At 47.3% G+C, this 15,864-nt stretch overlaps 1 protein-coding gene across 1 annotated transcript; it reads left to right on the plus strand.

Annotated features, from left to right (window-relative positions):
- The first annotated feature begins 3,820 nt into the window (after window positions 1–3,820).
- AHSG (alpha 2-HS glycoprotein) lies at window positions 3,821–15,461 on the plus strand. Its single transcript, XM_023500872.2, has 7 exons — window positions 3,821–4,106; window positions 6,007–6,117; window positions 7,586–7,670; window positions 10,151–10,314; window positions 12,002–12,103; window positions 12,813–12,896; window positions 14,661–15,461. The coding sequence occupies exons 1-7, from the start codon at window positions 3,888–3,890 to the stop codon at window positions 15,000–15,002; spliced, it is 1,107 nt and encodes a 368-aa protein (XP_023356640.1). The 5' UTR covers window positions 3,821–3,887; the 3' UTR covers window positions 15,003–15,461.
- The last annotated feature ends 403 nt before the right edge of the window (window positions 15,462–15,864 follow it).

Here is a 15,864-nt window from a genome sequence, read left to right on the forward strand (position 1 = left end):
AAGTAGGAAGAGCAGCCCTTCTAAATTTCAGCCCCCTGGGAAATGACTCAACTTCTCTACATTAGTTATAGCTCTGGTCTTATCAAATGGCTGGTGAATAAATTGACCTACAGAAATGATGCTTTGGTCCCACTGTTGGGAGTCCATATTCTGGAAGTTGTATATATATATATATATATTTTCATTAGTAGAGGTTTTGAGAAAGGCAGTTTCCAAACTGGAGAAGGTACAGATGCTTATTGATTCCTCTGCGTGCCCTGGCAGGAAAACCACCTTTGGGGAGATCATTAACTTCTTCAGAGCAAAGGCCTCTGAGGACCATTGGCTCCTTGGCCCATCTACAGCCAGCATCGAAGAGTCAGGTTGCAGAAGCTTTACGTCTGACTGGTGCTATCCCCTAGGAATTCTGGAGGATATAACCATGCAGGCAGGAAACTCTGGTCATGGAGAAGATGGAGGTCTTTGCATTGATCAGGCTTTCTGGAATGAGTCTAACTAGAAATACGCTAATCATTTACTCCTTATTTGCCATAAAAGCCAGGTCCAGAGATAAGCTCAGTATTGGCTAATTGGGGATGAAAGTCAACAGGGGAGAGGGAGCTCTGGATATTTGATTTCCAGGTATTTTCTAGGTAATGTCTTTGTTTGAAGTTGTGGGGGTGGGTGGTCAGGTTCACTTTTAACTTTGGAGATTTTAAAGCCAATGGAGTCCATTGCCAAAGAGGATCAGTCAGAGGAAGTGGGATGTTTAGCTTGGAAAAGAGAAGATATGGAGAAGACAAGATGGCGTTCAAGAATTTGAAGAGCTGCCATAAGAAAAGACATTGGACTTATTCTGCTTGGCCCCCAAAGATGATTGCAGGGAACCAGATTCTGGCTCTTCCTACACTTCCTAACAGTCAGAGCTGCTCCAGAGTGAGCAGAGTGGGTTGCTGTGGGGAAGGACATTTTCCCCCTCACTAGATGTCTTCAAAGAGAGCTTGGGTATCACCTGTGGGCTGCCAAGAGAGTTGTTTTTTGCAGATATAAGATTTGTTAAATGGATTCAGAAGTCCTGAGATCATGGAGATTTTTGCAAAGAACTCATCAAGCAAAAAACATTTATTAAGCACTTCCTGTATGCCAGCCACTATGCTAAACTCTCTAGATACCGAGAAAAGCAAAAACTGTTTGTGGTTTCGAAGAACTCACAATAGAACATATAAACAACTGTATATAATAAGCTAAATATGTGTATACTCACAATATAATATATATACATACATATGCTACAGATTTGCATATATTACACATATAAAACACTGATTATATATATGATATATACACCCATCCATAGGTAATACATATACAAATCCACATAACACATTATTCACACCTTTAACACAATATACATGTACACATGTATATAACACTCACATAAATACATATAGCATAACCACATAACAAATACATGTTTCATATACACATACACATGCATGTCATATGTATATAAAACACATGCACATATCACATGTGTTTTATATACATACAACACACATATATCATATGCACAGTTACACAAGACACACATCTAAAGAAGAGGACAGAATAGGGATACTCTGAAAGGAGAAGGCACTATTCAATGAGGGACCCAGAAAGGTCCCCGGCAGAAGGTGGGATCTGAGCTCGGAGGAACTCAGAAGTGGTGGAGATGAGGAAGCAGAACATTCGAGCGCAGGGGGGGAGATGGATGTCGTGTGTGAGGAACAGCAAGCAGGCAACATCACGGCTGGATCGTGGCAGGTGTGGAGGGAGTCAAGTGTGAGAATCCTGGAAAACAGAAAGGGACCAAATGTTGGACAGACAATTCTCTCTCTGATCCTGCAGGAAGTAGGAGCCAGCTGAGGGGAGAGGGTGCCATGGTCTTATCTACTTAGGCAGAGGAGTAGAAAATGGAGTCGAGTGGAGAGAAATTTGAAACGGGGAGCCCAACCAGCAGCTTATGGCAATGGTCCAGGTGAGAGATGAGGACCTCTATGGGGTGGTGACTGAGTGGACAGAGAAGAAACTGACTTCAAGAGATATGGGGGTAGAAATGTCAGTATTGGAGAATGATTAGAAAGGAAGATGGAGGGAGGGGAGGAGTCAAGGAGGATGCTGTGGTTGGGACCCTAGGGCATTGGGAGCATGATGGTGTCTTGAAAATAACAGGGAAGTTAGGAAAAGAGAAGAGTTTTAGGGAAAGGCACGGAGTTTCCTTTTGGAGGTATTGAGTCTAGAGCAGGGCGTCTTAAACTTTTTCTACTCGCATCCCCTTTTTGCCTGAGAAAATTTTACATGACGCCAGGTACATAAAACAAGTATACAAACCAAACACTCATTGCTAATAAATCCTAAAGAGATTGATTTTAGAACAATTCTTTGGTATATATAATTTTAATTTATTAAATTTATTAAAGATGAAAGCAAATTTGTATACTGAGGTAGACGTCCTTGTTTATGTTTATATAAAAAATTAAATCTTGATGGGATATTTGATACCTTTTACTGTTGCCAATTTTTTCCTGACCCTCACATTCAGTTCCCAATGCAGAATGCCATTTAAGGAGCTTCGGTCTAGAGGGGATCCACTTGGAGAGGTCCAAGAAGCGGTTGGTGATACACAAGACTGAGACAAGGGACTACTGGGATAATCCCCTCAGTTACTCAGGGGAAGATGGCCTTTCCTTATTGTTAGCACCATCTGTCTTTCATGCAGTAATCACAGTGAGTATGCATTTGATGCATTAACCTTTCTAGAACTTCCGGAGCTGTCCAGTGGGATGGGCTGCTTAAGGAGGTGGTAGTTCTCCATCCTTGGAGATCTTCTCTATAGGGAGGGACCTTCCAGTGGGGGCTCCTTTGCATAGGATTTGGATCAGTCCCCAATCTATAATGCTTCTAGAGGTCAAAGGTAGGAAAGACCTCAGGATCCACGTAGTATAATCTACTTCTTTACACATGAGGAAACAGAGCCATGAGAAGCGATTTTTTCAAAGTCATAAATAGGAGGGACAGAATTGGAATCCAGCTTGTCTGATTTCAGACTCGGGGTCCTTCCCTTATCCCTTCCTTGAAGCCCAGTTAAGCAATCTGAGGCCCTTGCAGGGATTCTCATGACAATCCTGGGAAGGACACTCAAGGGCAGAGACAGCAGACTCAGAGCCTGCAGGTTACACAGTCCCCCCGACCCCCCTCAATATTTCTTAGAGCTTCCTGAACTGAATTAAAATCTCATTGGGAAACATTTAACAAAATAAAAAACATAATAAAACCGAAAAAGTTTAAATGTGATTAAGCTCATACAGTGGGTGAAATCCATTTGAGTTTGATGATATCTATCGTGACCCTTATTTTATTTCAGAGGGCACCAAGTGCTGGGGACACCGTCTGCGCCCCAGTTCCTCCTGGCTCTCGTTGTGCTGCCTCTTGGTGACAGAACCCATGATTGGTGACCACCCGACAGTGTCAGATTTATCTATCACGTGCTAGGCCCCCCATCAGGTCTGTCGCTCTCGCTCTGCGACTAGACACACCGGTGGGGGCTCAGCCTTGCTCAGCTCTCCGCCATGCTGAATGTCTACTTTGTGCTGAAGTCATCCCACTGGGAGCAGACTTTGGAGCCTCTTCCCCCATGCCCAGCCCAGGGACATTGATTTTGGCAGAATTCTCTAGACATCCATGAATATTCTGACCCTGTTTGCTTTTCCATTTCTGCTGTTTGCAGGGATTTCTTGGAACCAGTGCATCCAGCCATTGTGCAATGTCCCTATCCCCCTCCAACCTATAAATGAGCAGGAGTCTCGGAGCTCGTCCACCTTTCCAGCGAGCCGCTGCTGAGGAGGTCAGTGTCTCTCCTGATCCAAGCCATGAGGTCCCTGGTAGCCTTCATCTGCCTAGCTCAGCTTCTGAGCTGGGCCGCTGCTCGGAGTCCCGGGGTCCCCGTGGCCCCCGTGAGGGACCCGGACTGTGACGACCTAGATGTGGAACAGGCCGCCTTGGCGGCCGTGCAGTATGTCAACAACAACCACAAGCACGGGTACAAGTACACTCTGAATCAGGTGGACAAGGCCAGAGTATACCAGCGGGTGAGCGAGCCAGGGTCTGGGGGCTGCTCTGGGTGGAGGGTAGGCGGCCGGGCTGGGAGGCGGGGGCTCGGAGCTTTGACTGCCACTTGTGGGAGCTGGGTCGCACCGTGCCCAGATCTGCCTTGCCAGCTGTGCCCTTTGTCAGATGGGTCCAGTTTGTCCAGGTCTTTCTCCCTGGGCAGGGGTCCTATGGAGGCTGTGACACATTCATGCTTGATCAGAAGACAGGACCCAAATTCGAACTTAAACTTGCCAAGTACATATTGTGCCAAGCACTGTGCTTGGTTTTGAGGATAGAAGGCAAAAATATGGCAGTCTGTCCTCAAGGATCTTACGTTCTATGAGAAGTCAAAAGGGTCAGAAGGCTGCTTTTAAATGATGAGTATATTTAACTTATGTTGTATTACTTGCTGTCTAGAGGGAGGAGGTGGAGGAGAAGAAGGGAGAAAAATTTGGAACACAAGGTTTTGCAAGGATGAAGGCTGAAAACTATCTTTGCATGTATTTGGAAAATAAAAAAGCTATTATAAAAAATAAATGATTAGCCTAAGGCAACAGGGCATAGAAAGGATGATCTCCTGAAAAGATCATTAGAATGGGATTTAGGAGACTCATTTCTTGTCCTGCCTGGCAAGCCATTTATTCTGTCTTGATCCTAGGTCCCCAAGGAGCGCATTAAGGCAAACATAAGATAATATACCAAAGAGAGAGCTTTGTAGAAGGAAGGTTGTATTCACTTGGGAGTTTAGTCTCTGCCGGTGACAGTTTCCAATCCTTGGCTGTCCCATGAGGCTCTGTGGTTGTCTCCATTCTTGGAGGTGCTGGAGTCAGCCCTATAAGCTCTTAGGGACTTCAATTTTTGCCTGGGAAATCAGCTACAAACAAGTCAGCTAGAGTAGTTTTGGCTGATGGTCTGAACTTGAGAAAGTATTATAGGAAACATTAATAATGGAGATGGGATTGAAAAGTTCATTTCGTAATGTTTTTTCTCAGTTAGTTGTTAAGTACTTACAGCATATTCCTGGCTAATTTGCGATTCAGGAGAGGCTTGAAATAAAACCACAGAATTGTTCAAAATTTTGTCATCAGAAGTCATCTATTAGTCAGGTGAATGGGTTTGGGGACATCATGTTTGTCTGGATCTGTTGGCCACTCTGGAAGAGGGCTTCCTCTCTGAGTGAGGGTCGTCGCCTCAATAAACTTCAATTTCAAGGTTGCCAAAGGCCAGACTCTGTCCTAGGTCCTACAGGGGAGGGAAGAGAAGAGGGATAAATGGGAAGATAAACTTGGAAGACACAGGTCTCGCCCTTATAGAACTTATGATCTTGTAGAATTGCCGACTTCTGAGATGTAAGGGATCTTACAGGCTCTAGAGTGCAGCCCCTCTCCTTTTGCCCCTGCTACCCAGAGAGACGCGGTCCATTTAAGGTCACAGCCTGCCACGGTAGAAATGATAGGAAGCTAAGATTCTGACTCCAAAAGGCAGAATTAAGCTGGGCCTCATGGGAGGCAGCGTTTCAACTGAGCTTTGAAGGAAGTGAGGAATTCTCGGCCATGAAAGTGAGTGAGGAGATCGAATGTGAGGCATAGGGGACCGCCAGCACCGAGGAACGGGGATGGAAGACGGGAAGACATCGGAACTGGATTTTAGAGAGCATAAAGGGCATGATAATAAGGCTAAAAAGAGACTGAAGCTAGGTTGTAAAGTTGGCAAGTTAAAATAATCACTGATTCTTATAAAGAGCACTCAGAATGAGAAATGGAAACGTACCCATTTCGGAGGTCATTCTTGGGTACCAGATTTCTCTCTGAGGCAGGTAAGTGGGCAGGTAAACACTGGGAAAGCGCTAATCAAGTGTACCCTGTCACACATGTTCATTCTCACTGCTCCCTCTTGCAGAGGCCCACGGGAGAGGTATACGTACTGGAGATAGACTTGGTGGAGACGTGCTGCCACGTGCTGGACCCAACCCCACTGGAAAATTGTACTGTGAGGCAGCTGACAGAGCATGTGAGTGTCTGTGGAAGATGGGGAGGCTCACAGGAGCCTATTTGCTGCCCCTGGGGAGTCTGGGCCACCTCTCCACTCTTATTTACTTCAGTATCCATTTTGCGACACTCACTTCCAATTGCTCCCTCACTCCAGGACTTGTGAGGTTACTGTCCGGAGCTCCTGGACAACCCTTGCTAGATCGAGGGGTCTTCACAGCCTCCCATCAGTGTTTGCAAGTTCAGTTATCTAAGCAGTGTTTTTCTAGGTTCTCATTTCAATAATGGGTGGGCACCAGACCACCAGAAGTAAATGTAGCAGTCGATTCCTTTAGATTTTTCTCTTCCCCCTCCTCCTCCTAATTATTTTCTTTCTTTTTTTTGTCCTCTTCCCTTCTTTTTCTTCTCATTTCTTTTCCTGTTTTTCCTCCTATTTCTTCTATTTTTCCTTCCCTGCTTTCTTCCTTCCTTGCTTCTATTCCTCTTTCCTTATCTCTTTATTAATGCTTTCCTTTTTCTTTTCTCCTCTTCCTTCTCTTATACCTCTTTTCCCTTCTTACCCCTACTCCTCTCCCATTTACATGTTAAATTGGAGATTTCCTCGGGTTTCCAATTCACAATCTCCCATCCCAACCCATCCCAATCCATCCCAACCCATCCCAATCCATCCGAACCCTTTGGGACCATAGATCTTTTCTGTTCAATTCAACAGTTCCCAGTCTTTCCCAAGGTGGGGATGATTGAGTAGCCATGGAACAGAGTTGTTTTAGATATAGCCTCTCAGCGCATCCTTTACTAGTGGAATATTCTTTTTACCATGGTCTAATTTCTGTTTCTTAGAGGATAAAAGTAGTTGGTTATTTTCTTCCACACCTCAGGATCTGGGGGCATGGTACACACCTAGAGTCCCAGGCATTTATCCCTTTGTAATTCAATTCAACAAGAAGGTGCTAGGCCCCGAGGAGGCAGAGACAAAAACCAAATAGTCCTTGTCCTCAAGGAGCTTACCATCAATTATAGATAGTAACAGGGACCCAGATAAATACAAAATAGACCCAGAGTAAGGGGAGTAGGTTGGGTCAGGAAAGGCCTAATTACTGGAATAGAATCAGGAATTGGGCTTTGAAGCTAATTAAGGCATCTGTGAGGGAAAGGATGGAGGGGGAAAGTCTGCCATTTTGAAGGTGGGATGTGGGAGACAAGGGAGAGCAGTGACATACCCTGGCGGTGGAGACCTGGCTGTTCTTGATGTCCAGCTGGCAAAAGCTACTTGGGACTTGTGATCCCAAGATTCTCTGCATTTCCTGGTGTGTAAAAGCCTGACACCAAGATAACTCCAATTGCTGGACAATCACCCAGCCCAAGGTGCACAGGAATGTCTGGAGGTTGGGTAAGAGGAAGGTCCTTGTCCTCTCCGCAGCTTCTGTTTTTCTCTTTGAGAGAAGGGTCCAGTCCTGCACCACCATGATCCTTGGTTTATTTTTCCTTAGGCTGTGGAAGGAGACTGTGATGTCAGCGTGCTGAAAGTTGATAACCAGTTTATGGTACTGAATGCCAAATGCGAGTCCAGTCCAGGTATGTTTCTGGGGAACAGTGATGGAGAACGAGGCTAGAAAATATTCCTGGCAAAGTTGCTTCATTATCAATGAATACAAACTACTTTTTTTTTAAAAAACTCTGTAAGGGTCCTAGGTTGAGGGTCTTTCCATACTTAAATTTTCTTGAGTTGGGGATTTTCAAACTTTGGCCAATGGTTTGGCAAAGATCCAAAGGGTGAATAACATTCATGACAAGTGGGATTGAGAGGCAATACCAAAATCAGTTAGCATTTTATTTCCCTCCCACTTATGTATAAAACAATTTTTAACATTTCTTTTTAAAACTTTGAGTTCCAGAACCTCTCCCCTCCCCCCACTTTTTTGAGAATACAAGCAATTTGATAAAAGCATACAAGTGGGAAATAACCAAAATCTAACAATAATTTTGAGTTTTATGCAATTTTAAAATCCCTTCAGTTTAGAATCCTAGAAAGGTCTCACAGACCATCAAGTCTATTCCTCTCATTTACAGGTGAGAAAACCGAGGTCTAGAGTCACACTGCTTATCTGGAGCAGAATTTGAATTCAGGCCTTCCTGACTCAGGCCCCATTCTGTTTCTCTGATACCACCGACCTGCTTCTAGTCTAAATTCCCAGCTGTCTAGTTCGGGTCACTGAGGCACAGAGAGATGAAGGGACTTAATGGAGGCCACACAGACCTGGGACTCCAATATAGATCTTTTGATTCATGGTGCAATTCCCTTCCCATCACATCTTGCCATCTTTCAAAACTTAAAGTAAAACAATTTTAGGACCTTGGCAATGCAGTGGAAAGAATGCTGATTTAGGCATTGGAAGGACTTGGATTCAAATTCTGTTTTTAATCTTTCCTTGCTCTGTACCCTGGATAAGTCACCTTTCCTCTCCAGGTCTCAGTTTTCTGAGATGTTTGGCCCAGGGTAAATACTTAATGTTTGAGTTTTTCATTTATTTGTTAAGAAAGGGGGGCTCTGACCAGTCAGGACAATCAAGGGGTTTTATAGACTGAATGGATGAGGCTTCAGAGACCACCTATTCCATTCTCTGATGAATGACTCTCTCTTCCAACCCTACAAATATTGTCCTGCCTTTTGCTGAAGCCCTCAAATGAGGGGAGCCCACCCCCTTCTCCTTGGGAATACCTTTAATTTATAGGAGGTTCCTCTTGACATCAAGCCTAATATTCTGTAAATTCCCATCCACCACTCCATTCTACCCTGGAGGTCAGAGTTAGTCCAGATCTTCTTGCATGGCTCAGTTTTTCCTATGTAATGCCGGAGAAACTGAGGCAGGATAGAGATTAGAGAACAATTTGATTATTAATTTAATGGAGAGTAAATCAATTGCCTGGATTGGACTCTGGTCTCAAAGTATCCAGCAGTCAATGTCAGATACAAGACTCTTTTATAGGGTAACAAGAACAATGACATAATGGGGGAGGTACCTGGATGGGGATGACCAAATGGGGGAGGCACCTAGGATGACATAATGGAGGGAGGTACTGGAAAGGCTCCTAATATTCTAATGATGTTTTAAATAGATAGACCCTTATCCCATCAAACATTAAGAAGGAATGATTATAGCCTAAAAACATAAGAACTTATGTAAAGGGAGGGAGGGAATGATTATAACCTGGGGTTTGGGGGCAGAGTAACTGAGGTAGGAGGACTTCAAGGAGACTATGGCATAGCATCTGTCCCCAAAGACTGCTCTTATATCATCTCTCCTCCTACCTACCCATCCCCGAAATAGACTCCAAGTGAAATATCCAATCTCCTTCAAGTGATCCCCATAAGAAAAGGACGTCACAGCCCTTTGCTCTGCCAATGGCTCTCTCCTGGGCTCTCTCCAGCTGAGCTGTATTCTCTCCCAATTACTGGTTCCATTTCATAAATGAGTGAATTAAAATGCAACAAAAAATACCACTTGCTCAAAGCTACCAGTCTTGGAGAAGAGCTGGAAAATAAGTTTCTAAAAGGACAGCTCTCCCATGAAGCTTTGCAATGTATGGCTTTAGGTTTTGGATCTCAGTAAGCTGATCTGAAATGTTAGCCCAGCCCAGTCTAGCAAATCTTAAGTGTCTATTGTATGGAGGCTCTGTGCTAAGTGCTGGAAAGACAAAGACAAAAAAGGAACAATATTTTTCCTCAGGGGGCTGGAGATGAAGAGTGTGTGTGTGTGTGTGTGTGTGTGTGTGTGTGTGTAAACACAGAATAAATAAAAGTAAATACCGAATAGTTGGGGAAGGGAGGATTCTAGCAGTTGGGGCAAGCATGGAGAAGCCAACTTCCAGCTGACTTGAAGGGAGCTAAGGACTCTGGGAAGTGGAGAAAAGGGAGGGAAGCAAGTACATCAAAGCTGTAATAAGGAGCACAAAAGATGACCGAAGCCCTGGGGAATTTCTTCTACCTGGACAGTGTAGGAGAGGACCCAAGGGATGATGGGTCCTGAAAGCCAGTTTCTTCTCTTTTCTGATAGACTCAGCAGAAGATGTTCGCAAAATCTGCCCCAACTGTCCCCTGCTGGCCCCCCTCAACGACACCAAGGTGGTCCACGCCGTTGAGGCTGCCCTGACCGCCTTCAATGCCCAGAAGCACAACAACTATTTCAAGCTGCAGGAGATCTCCAGGGCTCAGTTCTCAGTAAGACCGGCCAGGGTTCCCTATGGGCTTTGGAAGGGGAAAGAGGGTTGGCCAAACCTTGGTGAACACTGCCCCCTTCTGGTTGTAGTATTAAAAACTTACTTGACTACATGTCTATAATAGCATCATAGTATCTGTTAGATGATATAATTATATACACACAATATTTATATCTTGAATATAATATTCTATGCATAGATAATTTTGTATAAATAATAACTACTATGTTACAATATAGTAACATATAATATAGTATATATACTATGTGGAAGACATCACTCTCTATGCATGTTTACAGCGGATCTGGGGGCTAAGGGAGTGGAGGAGGGATGAGGATTGACCTGGGGAGAGCTGGCGGGGACATAGGGGCTTCCTGGAGAGAGGGAGCAAATCCCCTGGCAGAGAAAGAGCCGGAAGCTAGAGAGCCAGGGCACCCAATGCAATCCAGTCCAATGAACATTAAGCATCTACTTTATGCTAAGTGTTGGATAGGCTCCGTGGCAAGCTGGGTACAGGAAAGTGACAAAAGGAGCTGATCTCTCCCCTTGGGAGTGGGGGGATAAGTTCTATGGGTATGGGGGAGATCACATATACCATTATCTGAGGAGCAAGTACCATCCGCTAAGGAGATCCTTCCATCTAGCGACAAGTAGGATTACTTAGGTAATGAATCAATCCAGCCAGAGATCCTATGTCAGCTCCCCCATTCTACAGACTAGGAAACTGAGGCCCAGGGAGGTAAAAGTCATACAAATATCCCAAGTGGGAAGTGGACTCGGATCCTCTGATTCCAGATCCAAGGTTCTGGGCATTGGGTCTCACTGCCTCCCCCAACAGCTTTCTTAAAGAGTGGATGGGACTGATCTTTAAATCATTAGAGTTAAGGGTTAGTTAGATCTTCCAAATATTTGTTACTTTATTCATTGCTATTACTATTATCATCATAACAAATGCTTATTACAAATATTTCCTTTTAATGGTTTTGGGACAGGAGCTAAGATTTCATTGGCATAGGAGAACTCCTGAAGAGAAAACTCCCTCCCTTCCCCCCCAGTGCAGATTGCCACTCATCCACTCCCCTGAGCTTCTCAGTCTTAGAGAGTAGCCTCTGCTATGGAGAGGTCACAGAGCCATCTTTCTCTGTTTCTCCCCTCTGCCCTCCATCACTGCTGTCACGATTAATGTGACCAAGTCTTTAATTCTCTGAGTGTCCATCACCATTTGTCTTCCCCCCACCGCTGTCCCATAGTCTGGCTCAGCTGAACGAGCACTGCATCTTGGGAGATGTGGGTCCAGATCAGACTAGCTGACCCTGGGCAAGGTAAAGTCACTTTGAGTCTGAAAAGGACATGAGACTTGAGCTCCCCCCCCCCCATATACTTGGGAGATAAGACAGTAAGTAGCTTGTCAGCAGGTACAGCCCAGAATAAAGGCGAGGGCTGGCTCCAGGTCCTTTGCCAAGCCTTGGGAAGCCCCCCTAGTTCCCTGCCCGTCCCTTTTCCACTTTGGCCCCCAGGTAGTGGGAAGAGTCCAAGACTCGCAGTCGCTCTCATGCTCTCGGCCTCAGGTTGCTTCTCCGTGAAGGGGGAAGGATAACATTGCACTGCCTCCTCTCAAGGCCATACGAGGAGAGTGCCATGGTTGTGGAAGTGGTTGTGACGGCCTTTCTCTCTGTTGCTGTCCTCAGCCCCTTCAGTCTTCGGTCTACACAGAGTTTGTGACCGTGCCCACTGACTGTAAGCCCATAGACGTGATTGACCCGGCCGCCTGCAACCCTCTGCCAAACCAGGTAAAGAGAGCCCGGCGCAGCTGGCCTGCAGCCACGGTGGTCCTTGGGCCCCCTGATGGGGGACGGCACCAGGCTGTGGTACTTGCAGGAGCTGGGACTTTGCCTTGCTGCCTATTTCCCCGAAGTCATGTCCCAGCAGTCAATGCACTGAGGAGTCACTTCCGTCTTGCCGGGCTTAGAAAGCATCCCTCACTTACCGGCCCTCCCCGGGTCCCCGAGTGAGGGCCCTTAGAGGCCATCCAGTCTGTCTTTTAGGACCTCAGTCACAAGCTCTGGAGTCTTAGAGAGCACCCTTGTTCTCTGGGGTCCTTGTGAGCATGAAAGCCCTCACCCCGGCTTTCTCGGCTCTGGAGCGAGGGGTGCAGACTGGATGACCGCTGAGATTCTTTCCATCTGCTCCCTTTGGGACCTAACTGCTTTCCCCTGAGCCCCGGGCCTCGCTCTGCCTGCCCCGATGGATGAGGTTGGACCGGCTGTGGTTCCCGTCTGTTCTAGAGCCCAAATCCCAGGATGTTCCTGCTAAGGTGTCCAGTAGGGGGTCAGAGTGGGGCATCTCCACCCAGAGGGCCCCGTTCCATGGTGACAGGAAAGAGTAGACAGAAAACAACAAAAAGCATCCCCGGTGTTGCTGGGAAGTGGGGGGAGACCCGGGAAGCTGAAGAGAAGCCGGCTTCCTTTGACCAATGTATTCCCTTCTTTTGGCCCACAGCATGGCTTCTGCAAGGGTACGCTCACCGAGAAAGTCGGCGGCGGGGAGGATGTCGTTGCCACCTGCACCGTCTTCGTAGCTGTGGTACGGCCCTGAGCTTTGTCCCTGGACATTAAGAGTCTCTCGCGTCCCTGGACGCAATGAATGTGGATCCTGTGAACTCCCCCCTGGGAGGATCTGGAAAATGGGCATGATGCAACACCTGTCCATGCACCCATCTCCAGGGAGACCTGGTGTCCCTTCAGCAGCTGGTCCTTGCACCGGGAGCCCGGCTGGCTCAGAGGCCCCTTTCCTTGGCGTGGCTCTCCTTCTCCAGCCACGGGGTCACACGTGGAAATCTGAGCCCTGGCTCTGCTGGATTTGGAGAGAAAAGGGAGGAACGGCAGGCTCAGAGTCGCACAGGGATTAAGTGCCCACGCGGGATTCAAACTTGGGTCTCATCCGATAGTCTCGCCACAGGGTCATGTAGCTGCCTCCCCTTTTTTGGTGAACAGGGCACCCAGAAGCTTAAGCGATTTGCCCTGTCTCTACCCATTACACCACACTGCCTTGCTCATGGGGTCAGCGTGAAGCTCAAATAATGAAGGTTCAGTCATCCCACATCTCAAGCCAGCTCCTGCTGAGCTTTCTGCTGACCCGTGCAGAAACCCCTGGCTCTCCTCGCCTCCTCTTGGGGTCAGTGTCGCTGGGCACCCATTTCCTGGTTGCGCTTGGTGACTGAAGCCTCGGAGGCTTCCCTGTTGGGTCAGGGCTTAGCTAACAGCCTGGTAGAACCACAAGGGACCTTGGGAGTCTCTGAACGGGAAGTTACCAGGGGGCCTCCTCAGGTGATGATTCCATGACAAGTCACCTGGGAGGTAGGGACAAAGGGTGTGGCCCTATGCCCTCCAATAAGACGCCAGCAACAAAGTAGAGCCAGTTTGGTTAGGACGGTATCCGTCTCCCGATGACCCAATGGGACCAGATCTGTGACCATGGCCAGGACACTTCCTATCTGTGAGCCTCAGTTTCCTGCTCTATGAAATGGAGCAGGTCCCCGTACTTCAGGGGGTTCTTGTGAGCGGTAAGGCAGTGGGGCCTTTACGACACCTTGTCAAGACGGACAAGTGCCCACCATCATGATTGTAGCCCTGGGTTAGGGGAGGGCAGAGCTGGCCCTGGAACTCTGAGGGGGATAGGTCTGGCTTTACACGGGGCTCTCAGGACTGCTGCCATGAGTCAGGAGGGAGGCCCAGGAGGTACCATAATTAGATACCAACTGCATACCAACCAACACGCAGTTATTAAGCACCTACAATGTACCAGGCAGTGGGCTAGGTGCTGGGAATACAAAGACAAAGTTGAAACTTCCCTTGCTCTGGCTGGGGAGAGGGGGGTACAGAGGTGTATATGGGAGGCGTGGATGGAGACTCACATTCTTGTTTTTCCTTTATTTTTTATCTATTTATCTCTTTTTTTCCTTAAAAAAATTAATAATGCCTTTTTATTTTCCAAATATACGCAAAGAGAGTTCCCAGCATTCACCCTGCAAAATGTTGGGTTCCAATGTTTTCTCCTCTCTTTTGATCACCCCCTCCCCTAGATGGCAAGAAATTCAATACAGGTTAACCATGTGGGGAGACATGTTCTGTCCTTGCTCTGCCATCTGCTGGGGAGAGCTGCCTGGCGCCCGCCCCCTTTCCAGAAGTTTGTAACCCTGGTTCCCCTGGTTCCCCTGGTCCAGGCCACCCTCCTGGGCTTATTTTAATGGGTGGTGGTGGGAAAGAATCACCCCGGATCCTGCCCCATAATGTTCCACGTGGAGGGAGATCCAGACCAGCACAGTGATCGCATCCTTTTGTTTTCCAGCCTGCCGTTCCTGCACCCCAACCTGATGGAATAGAATCCTCCCTGGGACCCGCTGTGCCTGCTGAACCCGCTGTGCCTGCCGGACCCCCTGTGGCTGCCGGACCCGCTGTGGCTCTGGGACCTCTTCTGGTCGACGCACCCGCTGTACTTCCTGCAAAGCCCATTTTGACCCATTTGCCCCATCACGACCTCAGACATTCTATTGTTGGGGGGAGCTCCTTCGAATCTGCCTCTGGAGAGTATGGCCTTAATGCAGGGCCCGTGGCCCCAGGGCCTGGGCCTGGGCCCGCCGCACCAGCAATCCCTCTCTGTCCGGGTCGGATCAGGCACTTCAAGATCTAATCTCCTTCCCAGCTCTGGAATTAAGCCATTGCTGCCAGGTTTTCCTATCTTTACAACTATAGCTGAGGGGGATAGGAAACAGGGGCGCCATTTTGTCAAAACTGGGGACTGGGGTGGGAGTTCAGGGAGGAAGTGGCTTTTTTGGGTGTTTCTCCTTGTTCAAGCTGGGGGACAAGAAAAACATTTCTAAATCCTCCTTCCTCCCCATCCCTTCCAAAACAGGAGGGGACAGAGGGATGGTCACATTGGATGGGTGGGGCTAGAGACTCCCCAGTTCTGAGCGAGGCTCCCCATGCCCTGACTTGCCACCCAATAGACACTAGATGGTAGTCACTGTCTGCTCTGCCTTCTGGGTTGATCCATCACAGCAAATAGAAATGTGATTTGAGAGGTGCTATTGCCAAGCTTGTGGCTCCTGTTAAGAAAACTACCTTAATAAATAAAAGTTCTGAAAGGATGGTCCTTATTACTCCCTCTGTCCGGGGCTGTAACCGAGATGTCTTTCACTCCCTGGGTCTAAAATGGGAATGGAGGGGAAGCTGTGCTGACAGCAAAAAGAACTGCAGGGACAATGGTGGAATAGAAGACACAGTGGGTGACCTGTTGTCCAGCTAGAGCGAAGGGGGACCTCAGGAGAAGGATGGGATATTAAAGAAGGGGTGTTTTCGGCACAGGCTGAAAGGAGGCCGTGCGCTAGCACTTGGGAAGAAACACGTAACCCTCTGCAATGTCAGAGACGGGAGCCAATTCCCTGTACGCTCCACCTTTGTTATAGCTTTTTCTCCATCCATGCTCTTCTCATATAGAAAATCGCAATCAGAAACAAACAAAAAATTCAGGTCTCACCTGGCTCCATGTGGAA

The sequence above is a fragment of the Sarcophilus harrisii genome, chromosome 3, assembly GCF_902635505.1.
Source record: "Sarcophilus harrisii chromosome 3, mSarHar1.11, whole genome shotgun sequence".
Lineage (NCBI taxonomy): Eukaryota > Metazoa > Chordata > Mammalia > Dasyuromorphia > Dasyuridae > Sarcophilus > Sarcophilus harrisii.

Excerpts from the sequence above, each read along its gene's own strand:
- AHSG (XM_023500872.2), top strand. The coding sequence starts at position 3,888 with ATGAGGTCCCTGGTAGCCTTCATCTGCCTAGCTCAGCTTCTGAGCTGG. Across the intron at positions 4,107-6,006 it reads AGGCCAGAGTATACCAGCGG|AGGCCCACGGGAGAGGTATA; the intron begins GTGAGCGAGCCA and ends TCCCTCTTGCAG. Across the intron at positions 6,118-7,585 it reads TGAGGCAGCTGACAGAGCAT|GCTGTGGAAGGAGACTGTGA; the intron begins GTGAGTGTCTGT and ends ATTTTTCCTTAG.